Genomic DNA, 22,870 nt, shown 5'->3' with positions numbered 1-22,870 from the left:
AATCAGTTCATTAGAATAAACTGATGCGCACTGATTGTACAACAAAGCACTGAAAGAGTGGAACATGGGGAAGGAAAGCAAAGAATGACAGACAGAGAGAGAGAGAGAGACTCTCTGCTGAGCTGCAGTGTTATTGGGGTGATGAGTCCAAAAGAGAACAGACTACTGCCAATTTACTCCATGGCTGGAAGGTTAGGTGCAATAATGAGCAGAATCACATAGTATTTTGGGGAGAACACTTTGGTGGGCACAATTTATTGAGAGTAAATTGTATTGCACACAGTAGCTATATTGGAGACATAAATGATTCTTGTTCTTCTCTGTCTGTTACCTGCATGTAATAAAGCCAGCCATGACTCATCTTCACATAAGTCATCTCCAACCAAAGCTCCAGTCCCAAACCTTTTATTACTGTCGATCAAGGATTTTAATATGCATACTTGTATAACAAGGCATTAAATGCAAGTACTACAGAGGTCAAAGCTGGTATTCACAAATTGTGAAAGAAAAAAAAAAACAATTAATTGACATTTAATATTTGTAATGTTAATTTGTTGGTTAAAGCCAGTGCAATTTGATGATCCCAATAAAGATAGCACCAGCAAAGGTGTATCGATTTTATACACCTGAACAGCATAAATCCAGTAACCAAGATAGGTTTAGATCTCCATCCATCCAACCATCTATCCATCCATCCATCCATCCATCCATCCATCCATCCATCCATCCATCCATCCATCCATCCATCCATCCATCCATCCATCCATCCATCCATCTTCTTAACTGCTCATCCAAGCAGGGTTAGTGTTATTTTTGTGACTTTCTTTAAATTCCAGCCATCCCCACCAACTTGTGTCATGCAGTCGAGTGGCTCTCCAGCTGCTGGTTGTGTGTCAAACAGATTACTTAGCAGTCACCCAGTAGAATCAAAAAGCTCTGATTTGCCCTCATTCAGTCATGCTGTTACTATTATTTTTTTCATGTAAATTGATATGCTTTATTGGATATGGGACTGTGAGTCATTACAGATTTACGCTGTCCTCTGCTCGACTGCTCCTTTCAGTTTCACTGTAATATGGCAACAGAGATGAATGCTAGCATGCATTTTAATACTTACTTTTATATCAGGTCATCCTTTCAGTCACGGCAGAGACTAGGCTTGCATGTTTGTTTTTCATTGTCCTTTATTCTACCTTGAGGCAGAGTTGTTCCTGGCTTTGTTTATGGGTCACCTACATGCACAGCCTTTCTTAATACAGTCTATTTCTCGATTTACAGTACAATTGCAATTTTAAGGGGATGTCCTACTTGTGCACAGCAGTCTCCCCCCCTCCCCCTCTCCCCACTCATGTCTATCTACTTCCATAATATTTCACCCTTCACAGTCTTTGTATGAAAATATTTTGGAGCAGATTTAACCATTGCTCTGAAAAATATTTTGCATATTTCAGTCACCCACATTCATATTTGCAAAGCAAACAACTCAGGCATAAGTACCTTCTATCAAACATTTTGGTTTAACAGTGGAGCACGACAAGCTTCCCTCTTGTGAAGAGTCTGTATTCAGTGTTTGTTTATGCCTGAGTTTGATTAGATTCGTGTTTGGCTGCCAGTCTCAATCCCTGTTGGACTTCTCAAACAGAACAGGCTAATTCCTAAGTGGCCCAGCACCACGGAGCACCATCCACTATCAACAGCAGTACGACAGAAAGCAAAAAGAGAAGTCTGGATTTCCAGAAGCCTGAAGTTACTTCCATCTATCTGTTGTGATTCTCCTCCTGCACCAGACTCCATGCAATATTCAAGGCAGTTTGAGCCTTGTCTAATCCATCAGTCTAACAGTCACTGTGTGACAGTCTCTGTATGCTTGTGGGTGTGCACGTGCATGTTGTGTACCATCCTTGTGTGAATGGCAGTTTCTGCCTGTGTATCCGTGTGCTCTTTATGTCACCTGTTCAGAGTCCAGTTAGGCCTGAGATGCATTCAGTCATGAGGTGACCAGCAGGTGTCTGGTTCTGTTGCAACCCCAAGCCAAAGAGACTTCATAAATAAACTGGTAGGGAAAAATGTGGGGCCTCTTCAGATGTTTTCAGATGTAGTTCTGCCAACATTTTTACTCTTTTGCCCTCGCGCTCTCTTGTTTTCTGTTGCTGGTACTTCTGTGATGTCATAGTGCCGAGGATGCCAGCAGCTTTTCTCATAGATAACCTGACACACCCGTTAGTCCCAGGGCACTCTCACCATCAGGCAGGGACATGCGGCATCAACCAGCTAATTTATAGCAGTCCCCAGTGGGGGACCTCCACCTGCCTGACGTAGACATCCTCAGTGTGTGTGTGTGTGTGTGTGTTTGTGTGTGCGTGCACTTGTTTGTGTATGGATTGTGTGCAAGGGTTCCACTTGTTTTTGTTTGTGCGTCCACGACTGTTTGGAATAGGGATTTGTGACTGTCAGACTGTATTTGTACGTGTGTAATGTGTGTGAGAGTGTGAGGTTGAGTTGCAGTTGCAGAGGAAGGGGAGGCCAGCCAACCTTACATCTTTACCCCAGGATGCTTTTTTTTTTTTTCTTTGAGGCATTACTCTTGACTGAGAGCCAAATTTGAGTCCTAATAAAACAAGCTCCACAATTACTGTTTTACCACCCAGTGGCAGAGCAAAGAAGCAGAAGCCTTTGAAATAGAAAATGCACAATCAAATAAAAAGTAGGCCAAGATAAATTAGATTAGAGACTACATTTAAGCTGCGGCGGCAGCCAGAAATCTCCCATTTATCATATCCAAATGCTTTCCAGCCACAATGCTGAAGTTCTACAAATGAGCTTTTATATGTTCTTTCATTTAAAATCTGATAATGTGCCTCACCTTACTCCCCTTTCCCCATCTCTCCATTCTCCCCCTACTCTTTGTCTCCTTTTCAATTCTCAACTTATTTTTATCTACTCATATCTTTCTCTTGACCCCTCCATGTCTTTTTCTCCTGTTCTATTTTCAATGGTCTTTGGCCTTTTCCCATTTCCTCTCTCCCAATCCTCCCATCGCCATGATATCTTTCATTTTTTTCAATGCTCTGTTTTCATTTTCTTTCTCTTCCTTTTATTCCCTCTTCTCCTCCTCTCTGCTCCAATGCTCCTCCACTGCTCCAGTATTTGTGTGCCCGGGGACACTGCTGCGGGTGCAGGTGCCCAGCTCTCAGCAGGAGGCAGAGCATCAGGCAGGGGCATGGTGTAAGGACCCGCTGCAATCAGGGGACCGTCTGTACGTCATGCCCTGGACCCCCTACCGCACCGACATGCTGTATGAGTACGCCTCCTGGGAAGACTTCAAACAGGGCCGAGCCACCACCACCTACAAGTGAGTGCGCCTCCCACTGTCTTGGATGATCAAATGGCATCTGCCGCTGTATCGATTTATTGGCTTTTGATGTGGATATGGATGGCAATAGCAGAATGTTCCTGTTGTGGTGACTGTGCGCCTACCATGAGGCCATCTTGGAGGGTATTGCTATGAATTGATGAAGTGATTTCTTCATATGGACTCATGCACCACTCATGAGATTCTCTCTCAACAGGTTGCCCAACAGAGTTGATGGCACGGGCTTTGTTGTGTACGACGGTGCAGTATTTTACAACAAAGAACGCACACGAAACATAGTCAAGTACGACCTACGTACACGCATCAAGAGTGGCGAAGCCATTGTCACAAACGCCAACTATCATGACACTTCACCTTACCGCTGGGGAGGAAAGTCAGACATTGACCTGGCTGTGGATGAGAACGGCCTGTGGGTTATTTACGCCACTGAATCCAACAATGGACGGCTGGTAGTCAGCCAGGTGGGAGAGCAGTTTGCACTGAAGGGGATGAGGTGTGGATTATAAATGCGGGAGTGGATTATGTTAAAATCTCGTCTGACTAGTCAGGCAAAAGGTCATATGTCACACTTGAATTGAGATTACACAAGTGCACTGACAAATAAGATAAAGAGATGTTGTTGGCCCCAAAAAAATGAATCACAGAAACATCATCTGCAAAAGGTTAGGTTGAATTTCAAATCCAATTGAAAGAAAGAGTAATCCTCTCTAGCATGGTAAGTATTTCATTTACTTTGTAGTTGCGCCACAGTGTTTGATTTAATAACTTAGAGTCAAAAAACAGTGGGAATGATTTAGAGTTGTGTTCTGCACTTTAAACATATAATACTCTTCATCCTCTGTAATACAGAGTCACATTACTTTGCCCTGCTCACTCTGCAGTCTCAAAATGTGATCCATGACCGTAAACTTGGTGCATTCATATTTGATGTCAGTTAGTTCTTTGTTTTTCACCCAACAAAACTGCAATCAGGCAGAAAGTTCCTATATAAACCGAGTATAAAATTAATGTGTTGCTCAGATAGTCGGGTCTCATTTGTTATCACTATCTTTGACCTTACCAGGAAATTGTTTTTCAAAGCGTATATGTTAAACTATCAATCTAAAATATCAAAGCCTGCATGAGCTATTATGTGCAGAGTAATGGAGTGACAAAGTAGCAAACAAGAAAGTGATAACTTCCAACAGAAATAAATGCTTTATTTTCTGGGGAGTTTTGTTATTTATTATAATGTAAAAAAAAAATAAATAAATAAAACATGGAGGTCTCTGTGAGAGCTTGCATCATAGTGATAGGCATAAATGATTTTTACCTGTCATTATTTATTGCTAATGAGCCATATTTAATAGTGTTTCCAAAAACAATTCAAACACAATAACTAATACAAGGAAAAGAATACACATTTAAGAGGGCACGGGGAGACAAAGTCCTTTTTGCTTTTCTGAAAATCATAGAGTCAGGTTAGGGCTTGGGATGCACTTATCCAGCCTTTTTCCATTTCCAATCTCATGACTTGGCTGTGGGTATCTGCCAATACCAAATACCGATCTGTACTTCTCACTGTGAGGAATGATTCGTTTATATTTAAAGAAACATCAAGTTCAACTTAAACATCTTGCCTAAGTTTGTAAAATAAAATGTAAAAAAAAAAAAAAAAATGAGTACATCCAAGAAATTAATTTACTGAATTGCTGGTGATGAGAGAAATCATGAATGGCAACCGGTCTATGATAAATTCAATGAAAAAATCAAATTGAAAAAAAAAAATTATTGAGATTTTTAATCTGATTTATTTGCACCGGTTTCCTTTTGTTTGGAAATGAGAGTCATTAAGCTGCTGCGTACTGCTGTGATTCATCCAGCAGTACGCTAGGTGAGATAATAATAAAAAGAAATGAGTGAGTGAGTGATCTTTTCAGTCATGTGAACTCACTTTTACCACAGTTTGCAGTTAAGTGAAAACATTTGCAAGCATATAAATAGGAACTGTTAATGCAGTGCCGTGAAATACCTCGAAACTGCTGATTCTTTACTGTTGGCTTCCTCTGTTCTATGTTAGCTATGTCACTGGATCAGCTCATTGTCACCTATTTCCGATCCAAGTTTTTTGGATCACTATCGGATTGATTTCCGATAAATATTGGACTGGTGCATCACTAATTAGGGCGATCACCGGCTTAGGCCTCAGATCCACCATCAGTCATCTAATGTGTCAAAATGACAGACAGCCTTCAGATTTTTGAATCATTGTCAAGCTCTGATAACTTGACAATGATGTCATAGCTACTGTGATGTTACACATTGGTTTCTTGACTTGTCTTGAATCTCAAGTTCACCATTTTGGCTTTTGGCAGATCCACCGAGAAACAAACATAACTGCATGTTAATTCAGTAGTGAATTGTCAATCCAAGCCCTCAAGCTTCACTTGCTTTATCCAAGTCTATCTATTGAACTCTAAATGGGAACAAATTACGGGAACATTACGTTTTGTTAAATCTGACTTGAAAATACAGAATAAATACAGAATGAGATTGTAAACTTATTGGGCAGGAGAGGTTACACCAAGTAAGAAACAGGGTCATTTTCTCGTGAACTTCTATGAAATTAGACTTGTTTTTGCAACAAGATGAGTCACTCCCTGCTGGCATTAAAAGGAATGTAGGATTAAGGTACTTGAATATTGACTTTGAAGCTACATCCATCTTTTATATGCACTGTTTCTCCAACTGTATTTTTTTTTTTTTTTTGAGCTGCTATGTTGGGCTTTAGATTTTCACTAACTGAGAAATGTTAAGAAATTTAACATGAACCATTCAATTAATCTTCAAACAGTGCCAGTTTTCTAAACTTTTTAACAACCAAAAAAAAAGTAAAATCCTTTTAAAATGTCACTGATTTCTTCAAGCTTTCTAAAAGTGGCCAAGTTGAACACTTCCTCTTTGCCCTTAGGTGAACCCTTACACGCTGCGCTTTGAAGGCACCTGGGAGACCAGCTTTGACAAGAGGATGGCATCCAACGCCTTCATGGCTTGTGGAGTGCTTTATGCGGTGCGGTCAGTCTACCAGGATGATGACAGTGAAGCAGGGGGTGACCTGGTGATGTATGCCTACAATACCAACCGTGCTCAAGAGGAACCCGTCAACATTGCTTTTCCCAATCCCTATCAGTACATCTCTTCAGTGGACTATAATCCTCGAGACAACCAGCTTTATGTCTGGAACAACTATAATGTGCTGCGCTACCCACTGGAGTTTGGACCACCAGACCCCACCACTGGTAAGAAAAGATCCTATGGAGGGCTTGCAGAGACAAAGCATGTGTACAGTTGCAAATATTCTTGTGGTATGTGCATTTTTTTTCTAGCGGCGTTTAACTTTTAGCTTGTGAAATATTTTGAGTCATGAGTAGAAAATCTTGGAATTGTCACAAAAAGTATACAGTGAGGTCCATAAGTATTCAGAGAATTACACAGTTTTTTATCCTCCCGTGCAAAATAAATATTGTCGTCATACCGTCTGTCTGTGCGTCTGTTTGTGTGGTTTTACCTTTCCGGTCTGTAGACTTCAAAACCACAAGGTGTTGAGTCATGAAATTTGGCATATGTGATCTTTACTCTTCAAAGTTGTGCAAGACGAGATTCATATTCCTGCATGTTTAGTGCCCATTGGACACTTTGGGTGTATTTATCTGAAGCAGAGAACGTGGAGGACTGCCATGGACGATATATGCTAAGATGATGATATGCAGCTTTTTTCTCATGCCTGATTGGCTTAGCCTTATCCTGTGATCATATTCATATTGTGCTTTGAAAGATATTATACAGTATACACCCATGTACAAGAGTGCAATATGTACTTTCCCTAATTTGTTTACCTTGGAAATGTTTTGTGTTACCAAAACGTCCTTGTAAAAATGTTAAAGATAATCACAGAATTCTCATATCATGCTTAAAATTGTTTTGATTTAATGAGTATTGTTAATCTTGAAAGCATATTTTTGTTGGAACCTGTATTATATCTTTGCTGACCCAAAAGTATTTGGATAAAAGTTTAAGGCAAGGCCACCAAATTGGGGCAAAATAGTTTTGCAGAAGGTAATAAGCTGTAATAAGATGATCATGGGAAAATATCCTCATCGGTGATGGGTCTTGTTGTAATTTTGCCTCTGTACATTACCACGGTGGAATTTAAATTAGTCAAGATGTGATTAAGGCCCTGACTTTTAGATTTAATTAAAAGGCTTGAATTAAAGTATTGCATTAATTATTGAGGGAACATTTTATACATTGTCCTGTTTTCGGAGGCTCAAAAATAATTGGACAATTGACTGACAAGCAGTTTTGTGATCAGATGACACCCTTTCCCCTTGTTATTCCATGACAGATTAAGCAGATAAAAGATCATCTGGAGTTGTTTCCAAGTGTTGAACTTGGGTTTGCATTTGGCTTTTCACTGGAACTCTCAATGTAACTGTCAATTATATTGACAGTTACAATGAATGGCCTCCTTCACTTGCATTGACAAATGAGGGAGGCCATCATTAGGCTGAAAAACCAAAATAAACCTTTCAGAGAGATAGCACTTGAAGAGAGGCCAACTCAACAACCTTCAAAACAATCTTTTTAAGAAAACAATTCTTAAAAAGAATGAATGAGTTGGCCAGCTCAGCAACACCAAAAGGCCTGAAAGACCACAGAAGAACGCTAAAGTGGAGCATCTAAAAGAGCCTGCACAGTTACTGTATAGAAAACTAATTCTATGGACAGATTAAACCAAGATGAACTTTTACCACTATGATTCTGAGAGAAGTATGAATAAGGAGAGAAAATATGGTGGAGATTGTTATGGCATGGGCATATATGGCTGCCTGTGGCACTGGGCCACTGGTGTTTATTGATGATATGACTGCTGATAAAAGTGGCAGGATGAATTGTGAAGTGTACAGGACTGCACTCTGCTCAGATTCAGAAAAGCATTGCAAAAACAGTGCAAATGGATAAATGTGTTTCTCAGGGCAAAGAAATGGGATATTCTTCAATTGCCAAGTCAGTCACATGATCTCAACTCAATAGAGCATGCTTTTCAGTTATTAAATACAAGACTGAATGCAGAGAGACCCACAAACAAGCAGCAACTGCTGGTGGCTGCAGTAAAGGTCTAGCAGAGTGTCTCAGGGGAGTAAACTCAGCATTTGGTGATTTTATAGGTTCAAGACTTCAGACAGTCATTGACTGCAAAGGATTTTTATCCAAGTATTCAAAACAATCCTCATATTTAAAAGTATATCAGTTTATCTGATTAATTTTGGAGTATGTATAAAAATGTATGAGTGGCTGAAATTGCTAAACAGTTAATGCAATCATTAAAATGCTTTGTATTAAAAGTGAAAGTCTGGACTTTAATCACATTTTAAAATCCACTTTGGTGGTGTAAAAATGCAAAATCACAATTGTGTCATGTCCAAATCCTTATGGATCTAACCTGTATAGATATATGTTTTCCCCCTGACAAGCTGATGATGAGGTATTATTTTAAAATGGATTTTTTTATCCTAAAATGTGTGTGACAGCTAACATTCACTTGGGAATTATATTGGGCAAGATGTTTAACATGTGACTAAGTTGGACATGTTGAGTATTTATACTGATCACTCCAAATAAACCCATATGCTCTTGACACAAACACTACCACAAATGTTTTCAATAGAAAAAAAAAAAAAATAGGAGTCCAGGCCTCACTGTGCTTTCTTCCAGAAAGAGCAGGAAGATGAAGAAAAGCATTTTAGATATAAATTTCAAACACTGAAATCAAATCATTGTATTTCTAGCAGCTGCTCAGGTACGACTGCTGTAGCGCTTCATGTCAACATCACTGTGTCATGGGTAATGAACATGGCATTCAGAAATGAGGGAGAGGATGAAATGGGAACACCACACTGCATTTTGGCAGTCCATCAGTATGAGAGGGCGGTTTGGATGTACTGTACATCTGAGCTGCATAAAGGCCTGTATGAAGCTCGGATTAGGCCCACAGAGAGATGAGGCAGAGACAGACGGGCGGCAGCACTTTGAGTTGCATGCTGACTCTGCGTTTGATCAGTTAGGATTTTGTAGTTGTGATGGGTTGCTTTAATCTTCGCATTAGGTTTGGTTGTTAGTGATGGTGACTTCTCTGATACATTTGATAAATTATTTACTTCTCCCTGACTTGTGATGCCTCTTTCTCGCCATCTCCTCCCCTGCTTCTCCTCCTCTCTGCGGAGAACCGGCTTTGAGAGACTCAAAAAAGTATTTGTCACCCCAATTATTGTCAGGCTAACTTTTGAACTCAGCTTCTGAGAAACATCTTACATTCACATGCAAGTGTCCTTCATTATCTTGATCTTTGCTTTTGGCTTTTGCTGTCAGGTTTTGCTGCTCTCTAACAAATCTCTCACATCCCCTTTTAAGTCTCTCACTTTTTCCCATTTCTCTCTGTGAATTACTCTTGGGTTACCTCAGGCCCTCTGACTACCACCCAAGTGACCACCACTCTTCCAGCAAGGCCGTTCACCTCCAGTGCGAGTCCCTCTACTGCCCGCCCGCTGGCCCCCACCTCGCGCCCAATTGGTTCCATCAACAAGCATCCTGATCTTCGACCAATCACAGCCACTGTGCCTGTCACCCGCCGACCACCTAGCCCTCCTGTAGGCCCAGAGCCACAATTTTGCGAGACAAAGCTGATCCGCGGTGTCCAGTGGCCCAGCACGCAGCGAGGAGAAACAGTGGACCGTCCATGTCCCAAAGGATCTTTAGGTGAGGACACCTGCGTGCATTTATTTTGTGGGGTTTTTTTTCTGCTCCATGAAACAAGCAAAATAGGTGCTTCAAGCGTACTCATACATGAAATACCATGTGGGTGTCTGCAATATATATCAGTGCATGTGCCCAAGTGATAAGCACGTTTGGGCACTCACACTTGTATTTTTTTCTGCCGTTGTTGTCTTCTGTCCCTGCGTCGGTCCCACCAGTAGGCACAGCCCCCGGGGGACTTGCAGATGAAAGCTCGTCATCCAACGGAACAGAGCTGCTTGAAAGTGGCGAATAATGAAATGAAAGACGAGGCAACACAGGCTTCACCTTCCTTCATGCTAGCTACTTTACTCCTAAACATCCAACCATCAAAAAAAAACCCCCAAAAAACTCTCTAGTCACAGAAAAAAGACATCTCCCTCCATCTTCCTTTCCAGAGTGTTTCGCTGCTTCTTTACATTCTCTCTATGTTAAATCAGCAGCACGGCTTAATTGCCTCGTCTTGGCAGTGCTCTCAAACCTAATCTGTTGTCGATGGAGGAGCGTATAGAGAAAAATTAGAGCGAGAAGAGAAAAATCAGTGGGAGAGAAAGGAAGAAGGGAATATGAAATGCAACGCCACATCTGCTCTGATCCTTCTACAACTATGAAACGTTTGCTGCATTGTCTCTGTCATCTCTGCTGTTCCGATCTGCGTCTCTCCCTCTCGCTCGTTCTGGTCTCTCTCTCTTTTTTTTTCTTTTGCCGCTTTCTCTTTGTGACTTGACGTTGGTTATTTGTGTTAGCAGCTGCAGACAGACCCTCCTCTGGTTTTATCCCCGCATGCTGTCCTCTCTCTGAACCCCCATAAATGAACAGAAAAACCTAGTTGGAAATGAGGTTTGGTGGAAGGTGCTTTCCTTCAGGTGGTTTTATTTGACAGTGTGGGATCTGACTTGATGTCTTTGGTGTGTGACTGTGTGAACAGAGTAAATATGATGTCCTGCGTGAGCATATATTCCTTTAAATTCATTTACAGCATCAAAACCTTTTCTTCCTCACTTCCTCGATTTCTCATTAGCCTATACTTCATTATTTAACCTTTTTCACTTTTGACCCATTTTCTCTGAGATTTTGCTCGACCGCCCTCCCTCCTGCTTCTCTCTCATCATCAAACACTTTGAGTATTGCAATTTTAAAATTCATTTCCTTCCATTTTTCTTGGTTAAGAAAAAAAATCTCACACTTTCTAGTGTTCAGTACTGTCCTCAGCACTTTCTGTTTTAATTGCAGACACCTAATGCTTAATATATCTGCCCCCCACCCGCCCACCCCACCCCTTCTGCTTTTCTCTAGGCATTGCTTCATTCCAGTGCTTGGCGGATCAGGTCATGTGGAACCCACGGGGTCCTGACCTTAGCAACTGCACCTCCCCCTGGGTCAACCAGGTAGCCCAAAAGGTGAGACCTGGAGTCAAACTCCCTGGCCATGGGTTTGTCCCTTTCCTGTGCCCCACTGCCCCAACTATCTTCCCTGTCCACCTCCACACACACATTAACATATCTCTAGGGCTGTCCTGATTAAAATACAGACTCATTTCCAGTGGCTCTTTATTAGAAGGCATCTGCTCTTAATACTTAATTAACTCAATTTTTTTAGGTAATATACTTTAATTACAGCTAGGTTAATTTATTTAAAAAAAAAAATCAGGCATAGCCTCTCACAGCTTGCATAGAAGTCAGCCAATTCAATTTCATTTTGTTTTCCTTCGATCGTAGTCTCATATAATCCATTATACCTGTGCTGTAGCTAAACGTCATGGTCTCTAGATGATGCGCAGTGATTAACTTAGCTGACTGCTATTTAAATTTCCAAACTGTGTTACTAAATACTTTGTGGAAATCTGATCATTCCCCAATTTTGACAGTAATCAGATTTCACAGTCCATTCAAAGTGGAATTCAGAGTACACTCGTTAACACAGCTACATCTCTGCTGGAGAAATCCTTGATTATTTAGCCATGCATACCGTTGAGCAGCTTTCTTAAAGGTTTTTTTAAGTGTTTGCATGTCCCTGGAAGGGTAAGTAGCAGAGCTCTGAAAAGCAAAATCACTGAAGAATCCATTATACCGTCTCCGTTTGGCGAAAATCAATTGCAATTGCAAGGTGGTTGCTAAGAGTGTAATTTGCAAATGAAACAGTGCTGGGGAGAATAAAAACTTCATGATGTGTTGTACAAGGTCCATCTTTGTTTACGATGATGCAGGAAGGGTTGATAATGAAGACGGAAATCTGATTACTGAACAAACATCAAGCTGAGAGTTTTGTGTGCACAGCATGTGTGGCTTGCTGCAGTGGTAGTGTGCATGAGAACATTTGAGCAGTTTAGGGTTTGTGTGTTAATGTGCAGATAAAGAGCGGGGAAAATGCTGCCAACATAGCCAGCGAACTGGTGAACCACACTCGGGGTCGGATCCACGCTGGAGATGTTATCTCTACTGTCCGATTGATTGAGCAGCTGCTGGATATACTGGATGCCCAGCTTCAGGCCCTGAGGCCCGGAAACAAGGAGTCAGCCGGAAGAAACTACAACAAGGTAGAAGAGAGTGTCCACACTATGTGTGTGAATAAAGGCAAACATTTACTCCTATGATATATTTAACTCAAGGATTAGAAAAGAATGCTTAGGTTCATGCACATTTACCCAGCAGTGCATAAGCAAGAAGTGGTGAGTTTTTGATTTACAGTTTTTCTTTTTTTTTTTTTTAATTTCAAGCTTTGTTTTTCTCCCTTCCAGTTTCAGAAGAGAGAGCGGACCTGTCGGGCATACATCCAGGTAGCTTTTCTTTTTTATCTAGCTGCTTTACATGCCTGTGGAGTCTGACTGCTCTGTGACTTAGAATAACTGAGGGAAGATAAATCCTTGAGCAGACTAGGCTTGTGGATGAAGTTTTTTAGCTCTGTATTGTGATTGATGCTGCTTTTGGAATCATTACTTTTAGAATTTCTGGTTTGTTCTGGAAAGCAATGTGAGTAAGCTGTAGAATAACTGCTGGCAGACACTGTGTACTAAATGTTAAAGTGTTTTCAAGAGCAGTGCGAGCTGCTTTTATAGTTTTTCTACTGCTCGTGGTATACATATATGTGGAATTACATTTCAGATAACAAAGAAGTCATCTGTCTGAGTTTTAATCGTGGCTTTGTTGCACTGCGATAGAGCTTAAATGTATAGTAGTGGTCTTGGCTTCAGTGTTGCACAATAAGGGGCAGTATCTGTCGCTTTGAGAAAATGTAATTTGACAATAGTATGAAAGGCAGCAATTGGTGTTACTACACCCTTCTGTGCTTTTTCAATATTTGTGCAATATCTGTGGTTCTGAGAGAGCCGTAATCTAATATCATGAAAAGGCCTTGTGTATGCTTCCCTGTAATGATCAAATGCGGCACTCTGCAGCATAGTCTTTTATGTGTCTTGACCTGTCTGCAGCATATAGTAATATGACCCCACATCCTCTAATCTCGGTTGGTGCAAGATGAATGTAAAGGGTGCTGTGTAGTATGTTACTCGACCATTATTTTTTTGTCACTTACTGCAAGGTAGCTCACTGGTCCAAGGATAAACGAAAAACACCCTCTGTCTTTTTCTTCTGTAGCTGATAGAGTGCATTCTGATGCTGAATTCATTTTCTTAACAGCAATGGTCTTTATTCCACGCAGCAGTCAATCCTTCATTTTGAGAGGCCTGAGCAAGAGAATTACATGATTCATCAAGCAGGCTACTCCAATAAATTGGATAGCTGATACAACCATCAAAATTGCCATTAAATGAATTGTAAGTGTGAAATAGAATGGTAATGTGTCTTACATAGCAGAGTAATAAATGTAGTGCAGGGGAGTGGTGAGTTTCTAGGAAGTTATAGTGCAATAGACTTTGTACTTCGAGGTGCTAATGTTATATGGTTACACTTTACAATATAGTACACAAAATGGATACTTACCAAAAAAGTGACGACCAAATCAGGAACTAACATGGTAATCGCTAAATAGCTAATAAGTAGTTAATAGTTCTTTCTGAAACCTAAGAACACACTGCTGGAAAGAGTGTTAATGAACCAGTGTCTAATAATTAGTTACAAGATATCCAGAATTGGATTTACTGTGGATTGGGTTCTAAATGACACAAATTCAATAAGCAATAGTCATTACTGCACAATAATGAAAATGTTATTTCGTGTTACCTGGTGTGCTATTGAGTAAAATGCTAAGTAGCTGCTAGCGATGCAGCTGAACTTGACGATTACCTTGCTACTGCCTCACATTACAATTTTGCTCCTATTTGTGTTAACTAGACCAAAGAATTGAAGCGAGAAATACCTCTTCCTCCTGGCATCTACCTTCATTTAAATATTCAGTAGTTAACTTAGTTCCTCATTTGTCACTTTTTAATATGTATGTGCCTTATTGTAAAGTGTTCTTGCTATTATTGATTAGAATGTTGACGCTATTGATGCTAGCGTTAATGCTACACCTTCTGCACGCGCCAGGCGGTGGTGCAAACAGTGGACAATTTACTCCGCCCTGAGGCTCTGGAGTCGTGGCAGGACATGAACAGCACAGAGCAGTCTCACACTGCCACCATGCTGCTGGACGTCCTGGAAAAAGGAGCCTTCCTGTTGGCCAACAACATGTACGGGAATCGCTTTTCTGACCGAGCGGCCAGCATCGGTAAGGAAACTGCGCCGAGGTCAAGATCGACTTGTTTTTTTATTGTTACTCCAGTGATATATGTACAATTGTGCATTTTTAAGGTGGAAAAAAATCATTAAAAAGTAGTATTATTTTGCTCATACTATATATTATCACACAAGCCAACAAACAAACAGCACTCAGCTTCTACCATGGTGGAGGTTTGTTGTACACATGAGTTTAGGCAATGTGCAGTTTAACCCCAGATTGTGGCTCTAAATTTTTCCTGGATGTTTTTCCTTGACCACACAGAGATTTTAAATAAATATCTGCATAAATTTCTCTGTGTTTCTACCATCAGATCTCGAGGTGCACGTTGTAAACACAGAGATGGACCTGCAGGACTTGTCCTTCCCGCAGAATTACGCCAGTGACAGCACCATCCAGCTTTCAGCCTCTACTATCAAACAGTACAGTCGCAACGGTCAGCAACCCTTACCCCACTCTGTCGTCACCCGTAGGACTAAAAAATTGCACTGTCCTGTTCAGCACTCTCTCTTAATGTTTCCATTTGCATTTTCATGCAGGCTTAAAACAATCTGCATGCAGTTGACTAAGTTATTGGTTCATAATAATAGGCTAATCAGATTAACAAAAGCGCTGAGACAATTTCTTTTCTTGATGGTTTCTTAACAGCAGTCTTAATAGAATAGCTGGGGAGGCGTGTAGATTACAATCAGCCCCAGTCTGACAGAGCAATCTCAGCACTCCCTCTCTCCTCTCTTCCCCATCCCATTCCCTCGCTCCGTCTCTCCACCATCTTATCCCCCGCTCCCATCTCTCTTGTTTCTAACCCAGCACACACACATACACACACCCCTACCCCCAACCTCCATTGCCCCCCTCCTCCTCCCATGGCCCCCTCATCCCCATTTTCTGTTTTCTGTCTCTGCTCAGCTCTGCAGTGGGAACGAGATTAGAATGATTGAAACAAACGCACATGAAATATTCATATGGAATAATAAGAGATCTGTGAATGCTTGAGGGATGAATGTTCCATTGCCCTCCACATTAAATCTCGCTCTCTTCCACCAGTCAAAATGAAACGGTCCTTACCATCATTCTAACCTTCACTAACTCACTCTCTCTGTCTCCCTTTCACTCACCCTGTCACTCTCCACTCTCTATCTCTGCCATTCTTCCAGCCGTTTCCATATTATGCCCCCATTTCTGCGCACACACACACACACTTTCTCCTCCTCCCGGCTTTAAGATTCCATCTGTGTGTCTGCTCATTTAACATATGCCCCCCACACCCCACCACTCTTGTTTTTTTCTCTCTTAATTGTTCTGTTTTTCTTTGATTTGCAGGACAAGTCAAAGTGGTTTTCATTCTGTATAAAAATTTGGGATCCTTCCTTTCTACTGAGAACGCCACTGTGAAGATGGAAATGGAAGGATCAAACCTTGATAAGAAGCGCCTGGTGGTCAATTCCCATGTGATTGCTGCGTCCATCAACAAAGAGTCCAGCAGAGTGTTTCTCACTCAGCCAGTGGTCTTCACACTTAAGCACCTAAAGGTAGGCAAATTAAAAATTTGTCACTTGTCATTCTGAAAGATAAATTGCCATTGATGTTTTCCTTCATCCCTCTCTTCTTTTTTTTCCTGCAGTTGGACAATTACAACACTCCAAACTGTTCCTTTTGGAACTACTCTGAACGCTCCATGACCGGCCAGTGGTCATCGCAGGGCTGCAGGCTACTGGACACTAACAACACACACACCACCTGCTCTTGCAGCCACCTCACCAACTTTGCAGTGCTCATGGCTCACCATGAGCCCGACGTAAGTAAACAAGGGCGTGGCAGGCACACACTTAAATTGCGAGCTGGGTAATTTATGCAGACATTCGCTCGTGTGAGCATTAGCGCTCGCTCACTCTTAGTCACACACCCTCACACACATGCACATTAATGTTCCCTCTCAAGGCTGACAAGCTCTTTGTTTTGAATTTTCTCTTTTCCTCTTTTCACTCTGACATTCAGGGAGGCACAGGCTTACAAATTCATGTCCCTCTACTTCTAGCTGACATTCACATGAATTTGAATGTCATGTATTTTTTCAGGACGTCTTGTCTCTTGTCTTCACACTTTAGCTCCTTGCATATATTTGCAAATATTAAATAAGGCAATTTGGCTCTTTCTCTCCCCTCCCCCTGTTTTATCCATCCCCCTATTGTTTCTGCTGCTTATCTCCTATTCCACTGTCCTTTGTTCTATGTTTCTCCCTCTTTATTTGTCCAATTCTGCTCTGCCGTCTCGTTTTCCCAATACTGCTTTACACCCTAAACCCCCGCACCTTTGTTTTCCTGCCACCGTGCAAACCTGAACACCAGGGACAGATGCACGAGCTGATCCTTTTTGTGATCACCTGGGTGGGGATTGTCATCTCCCTGGTGTGTCTAGCCATCTGCATCTCCACTTTCTGCTTCCTGCGGGGACTGCAGACCGACCGCAACACCATCCACAAAAATCTCTGCATTAACCTCTTCATCGCAGAGCTGCTCTTCCTCATCGGCATCGACAAGACGGAATACCATGTGAGTTGATAGCCAAGTAAACGCTTTCTATGGATAGAGGTTTCCTTAGAAATAAAGTATTTTTACCACTATTATTTTTTTAAGTGCTATTACTTTTGTATTACACCCCTCCCCACCCTTTAAAGCTTAGTTGATGTGTCTGTTTCCATAATAAACATAAATCACAAGATCTAGTTAGTTTTTATGGATTCCAGTTTGAAAGTGGCATTAAGCACAACACCGGTGACTTTTTAAGTTTTTTTTATTGAATGACCATGAAGCCGAAATTGAGGCACTGTGTCATTATGTTACTCTATAAAACATTTACTGCACCGAGTAATGAATTACCACTCAATAATATGCACAGAGCCTGTGACCCAGGGGGCAGCTTTTCATTTTTCCCCTGTCAATGTCCAGCACTAATACCAGATAGTAGCTCTGTTTTATCCTCCTGTGGTTTTCACTCAGTTGTATGCCCTACTCTTAACTGTTCTTCTCCTCCTCCTTCCTGTGTGCTCTCTCTATGGCTGCCACCCTCAGATTGCCTGTCCCATCTTTGCTGGCCTTCTGCATTTCTTCTTCTTGGCTGCCTTCTCCTGGATGTGTTTGGAGGGTGTGCAACTCTATCTCATGCTGGTGGAGGTCTTTGAGAGCGAGTACTCCCGCAAAAAGTACTACTATCTGTGTGGCTACTGCTTCCCCGCACTGGTGGTGGGCATCTCTGCAGCCATAGACTACAGGAGCTATGGGACCAAGAAAGCGTACGTGTGAATACAGGCCTTTTGCACCTGCAGATTGAGAAGTAGGATTACACTGTTCCCCCACATGGAAATGTAATATGCAGTGCCGTGTAAAGGGCTCTTGCACCTCCCCACAGACTGGGTTCTCTGAACACACTTAGCCAAAGCCTGATGATTAGCCTTCATAAGATAATCCACTGAGACACAGAAATAGTGTGTGCATTTGCGTGCATGAGCTCAGTGTGAGTGTATGGTTGTTTGTGGGTTTGGTTGTGTATAACGCTCTCTTCTCCTCTGTGCCACTCCAGATGCTGGCTGCGAGTGGATAACTACTTCATCTGGAGCTTCATTGGACCTGTTTCATTTGTTATTATGGTATTAGCTTCACTGTCAAGCAGCATTATTAGCCTCCATATTTTGATATCCCACAGTCATAAGTATTTCACCAGTGTGCAATTTTTGATATTATTAACAATATAAAATCAGTAATTTTGGAGCAGAGTGTTCACTGCATATTATTTATTCCTTCCTATCTTCTTTCCTTAGCTCAACCTCATTTTCCTCATGATTACTTTGCACAAGATGATCCGCAACTCTTCAGCACTCAAACCCGACTCCAGCCGCCTGGATAATATTAAGTGAGTTTAAATTATTCAGTGAGAGTCACACGTCTTTACTTTTCAAGAAAAAATACATTCCAAGTTCACTTAGTTTATCTGTGCATCAACTCATTGTTAGTGAACATTTCGTTCTCCGCTTCCATCAGGTCTTGGGCTCTAGGTGCCATCACTCTGCTCTTCCTGCTTGGGTTGACATGGGCCTTTGGCCTCCTCTTTATTAATGAGAATACAGTCATCATGGCCTACCTTTTCACCACCTTCAACGCCTTCCAGGGCATGTTCATCTTTATCTTCCACTGTGCCCTTCAGAAGAAGGTAACAATTCCAAGCTAATTCTTAAAGTTACTTTAGATAAATTGAATTAATTATAACCAAGCAGCTGAAATGTTGCGCAGATGAATGAATCGATGGATGTGCCAGTCTGATTGAAATTCAGCAGACACGTTCGGATGTTCTTGCATTCGATACACCTTGCTGTGGCTGTGCGATAAAAGGCTCTGCTGCGCCACATTCAGTTCAGCCTATAGAAGCTAAGTGTTTGTGTTTATGAGTGACTCTAAAACCTGCCCACTGTGCCGGTGGTGTTATTTTTTTACAGGTCCATAAGGAGTACAGTAAATGTCTGCGTCACTCCTATTGCTGCAGCCGCACCTCTACCAACAGCTCCCACGGTTCTTTGAAGAACTCGGGCCTCCGTGCCAACAACCGCTACTACAGTGGCAGCCAAGCTCGCCATGCAGCAGCCCACAGACAGGTGCAGGCAGCACAGACCCACACATAAATACTCGCAAACATATTATCAGTAAAAACGCAGCTGAGTTTTAAAATGGTATTTTTCTAAGAACAAATGAGGAGTAAATCAGCCTGTGCAGCAAGATGATTTTACTTGTACTGATCAGCTTGTTTCAGTGGAACAAAGTGAAAAATGTTTTCTTGAATCAAATGACACACTTGATATTACCAAACTTTTTTTTTTTTGTCAAAAATAATGTAAAAACATAGCAAATCTTTTCAAAATTAGATATATTTTTTCACTCTGCGGCTACATTTTCTCCCTGTTTAAAAGGTCGCTTATGTAAGATTATAAATTACTAAATGAAAATCTGCTGGGATTTGATTGCTCATCAATACCAGTGACTCACTGATTACTAAATGCTCTTGAATTTAGTTATTTAACTTACTTGTCAGCCCACAGCCAAGTCAAAGGTGCAGCGTTTCAGTAGATCTTTTCCTCACTGACAGCAGATTTAAAGTGTGTTACATCATGATTTACAGCATGCGAATGATGAGCCAATCATTCAGCATACTCTTATCTGTGAAAATTTAATCTTTATGCTTTTGTTTGTTTGTTTGTTTTGTTTTATGTTTGACAATTTTCCCACCCAGTACTGGAAGCCGTGTGCATGGGAGGGTAGATGACTCATTTATAAAGCTATCATTTGAAATCCACGTGCTATGTATAGTCACAGGCACCATACAAGTCATCGGGAAATGCTGTACATGCTGGCAAATGCGCAGCTGCACAGACACATACACAAACACTGACGATTATTGCTCACAATCAACAAACATGCTTTTTCAAAATGTAATAACACTACCAAACAACAATTATATCGGCTGCAACAGTCATGTCTTACAAATCTCCAGCTTGTTAGCCCCCATCACGGTAACATGACAAAGCTGTGTTTCTCTTTACTCGACGCCTCGGTCTCTTTGTCTGGCGTGTTTGCCTATTGTTCTTTGCAGATTAGAGCGAGCCCCACAGTTTTGATTACAGCTGCCCCACTGAGTTACAAAGTCTACCCGCCGTGTTTCTATATTTAACTTGTTGTGTGTTTACTGCCACTCATTGCACCCTGCTTCCTATTCCAGAGTCGGATCCGCAGGATGTGGAACGACACGGTTCGGAAGCAGACGGAATCTTCTTTCATGGCGGGAGATATCAACAGCACCCCTACACTCAACCGTGGTGAGACCTCCCTCTCGCGCTTTTTCTTCCTCCATTAAATTATACGCACTCAAATTCTCAAAAACACGTGATGCACATACAGATTTACATAACTGAACAAAGAAAATCAAGAATGGAAATATAGTGGAGAGAGCCGAGGCGAAACGTTTTTTTTCTGTGTTAAATATGAAGATAAAATGATGAAATAGATGTCCATATCCTCAGGGTATTAAGATTAACTTTTGATACCATTTGCCTTTTAGCTTTTGAGCCAGCCAGCAAATAGCATTCAGTAGCAGCAACAGTTCAAATTGAATAACGTCATGGTTAAAGGCTGGTTTGCAGTGCACTGGCAGCTGCTTTTCAGTAAAAGCATTTAGCAGCTGCAGACCTGCATATACGAAGCTCAGCTGCTGTATTTTGTGAATATGTGTTAAGTTGGTCTAAGTGAGTTCATGATCCTGCATGAATCTCTCAGATGAGCTAATTAAGCAGATTTATGTGTAATCAATTAAAAAGGAAAAAAGAGGCGGTTGAGGCACTTGACTACAACAGATACTGAATTATTTTTCAACTTTCCTTTGCCATGAGAAATGGTTGTGAAGACATTCCCAGTAATTACTGCCGCAGTTGTGTTTTGCTTTGTTTCTTCATTTTACTTTGTAACTTGCAGTTTTTCAGATTAGAAAATTAACAGAAAATTAGACAAATCGCCTACTGTGTCAAGGTTTTAGAGACTTGTGTAGCGCTTGTTGTTCCCACATTTTGTGTTGCATTACGAAACCTTACATTTCCCCGCTTCCCTACGAATATAGCTCTGCTATTTTTTTTTTCTATATTTCTGTCCCAGTTTTCAACTCTTTCAGCTATTCCATGAGATCGATTACATCCAGACACACATCAGTACCCTCTTTGCCTGAATACAGTGATGCATGCAGTCCCGTCTGAACTCCACACGGCACACGAATAGGGCAAGATCAAATATTTAAGACCTGAAGGAGTAAAAAAGTATGTGTAGAGTCACTGATTGTCTCAGCCTAAGCAACTGGTGGCGTCACTGCCGCAGCAATCAGCGACACTGAGACGATCAAGGTTGGCTCAGGTTCAAGATTGGTTTCGGGAGGGGGTGGGGTGTTGATCATGACACAGAGGCAGTTGCTAAATCAGCCGTCACTCTCTATGCTAATTTCATCCATTTTGTTTTTAATGAACTGATTAGCGTGTGAGCGAACAGGGGGTAATTATTCTAATTGAGGAGAGTGACAGGAGCAAGGCAGGGGGTGAGGAAGAGGTGTGCTATGAGTGAGCTGGATGGATGAAAGGCGTATGTGTGTGTTGGGTGGGTCGCTTTCTGGGGCTTTTCGTCACGACAGAACAATCACCAGGCCTGGAGGAGACGCACTATGTGGATCACTCCGTGGTGCACTGTCAAACACAAACAACTGTGCTGTGAAGCCTTTATTTTCTGTGCTTCTCTGAAAAGTTTGGCAGAAATCAGAAGACAAAAGGGAGCACGGGAGACAAAAAAGAGAGATGTAGAATAAGGCGCTATCATGGAGGAGTAATTAAAAAGGCAGAATCTGGAGGAGAGATGCAGCGTTGCTATCACTGGCATCTCAGATCTCTTTGATTTTCCCACTTCACTTCTGTATGAACCGCAATCTCTTCCTGACAATAGTAATCGGTCCAGGAAAAAAAAAAAAAAAGGCCTGCAGTATACACACATACACACACAGAGCCTCATATGATTTTCCTCGCCCTACTTTTTCTCCACACTTAAAGCTGGTTTCTTTAATTTTCTACAGGATATTCCTATGTGGTGCACACAGACAGCTAATCCCAACTAATTTGGTGGTGTTTGGACAAAAAAAAAAAAAAACTGGCACGAGAAACTGAGAAAATGTGGTTGAACACAGCAAAGGGAGCCAGAAAATGAAGAGAGACGGGTTTGTGTAGCATGCCAGAAAGATGGACAGAGGAAGTGTAAGAGGAGGGGAAATGACAAATAAATAGCTGTGTGTGAGTGCATATTTTACTTTTTTAGAATTCCCTGCTCCCCTTCTGTGTGATGAACGGGTTGCAGGAGACCTGAAGGTTGCACTTTGCCTTGGACGACTCTCCGTCATGCTGTCCTATTTTTAATTTCATGGCAT

The 22,870-nt window shown here is 41.5% G+C and overlaps 1 protein-coding gene across 1 annotated transcript in view; it reads left to right on the top strand.

The window, feature by feature from the left end:
* The window catches only part of adgrl1a (adhesion G protein-coupled receptor L1a), a 96,625-nt gene that overhangs the window by 65,415 nt on the left and 8,340 nt on the right, over nt 1–22,870 (top strand). Inside the window, exons 6-23 of the mRNA XM_030735191.1 lie at nt 3,145–3,352; nt 3,570–3,834; nt 6,324–6,651; nt 9,875–10,168; nt 11,501–11,604; nt 12,555–12,740; nt 12,942–12,980; nt 14,689–14,869; nt 15,192–15,314; nt 16,202–16,410; nt 16,503–16,676; nt 17,227–17,430; nt 17,950–18,170; nt 18,458–18,524; nt 18,696–18,787; nt 18,916–19,084; nt 19,368–19,523; nt 20,642–20,738. Coding sequence (XP_030591051.1) covers nt 3,145–3,352; nt 3,570–3,834; nt 6,324–6,651; nt 9,875–10,168; nt 11,501–11,604; nt 12,555–12,740; nt 12,942–12,980; nt 14,689–14,869; nt 15,192–15,314; nt 16,202–16,410; nt 16,503–16,676; nt 17,227–17,430; nt 17,950–18,170; nt 18,458–18,524; nt 18,696–18,787; nt 18,916–19,084; nt 19,368–19,523; nt 20,642–20,738 — 3,117 coding nt within the window. The remainder of the gene's footprint in view (nt 1–3,144; nt 3,353–3,569; nt 3,835–6,323; nt 6,652–9,874; nt 10,169–11,500; nt 11,605–12,554; nt 12,741–12,941; nt 12,981–14,688; nt 14,870–15,191; nt 15,315–16,201; nt 16,411–16,502; nt 16,677–17,226; nt 17,431–17,949; nt 18,171–18,457; nt 18,525–18,695; nt 18,788–18,915; nt 19,085–19,367; nt 19,524–20,641; nt 20,739–22,870) is intronic.

Source organism: Archocentrus centrarchus, chromosome 8, assembly GCF_007364275.1.
Source record: "Archocentrus centrarchus isolate MPI-CPG fArcCen1 chromosome 8, fArcCen1, whole genome shotgun sequence".
Taxonomy (NCBI): Eukaryota; Metazoa; Chordata; class Actinopteri; order Cichliformes; family Cichlidae; genus Archocentrus; species Archocentrus centrarchus.
The sequence above is the reverse complement of the archived record's forward strand: the minus strand, read 5'-3'. Positions and strand labels throughout refer to the sequence as shown.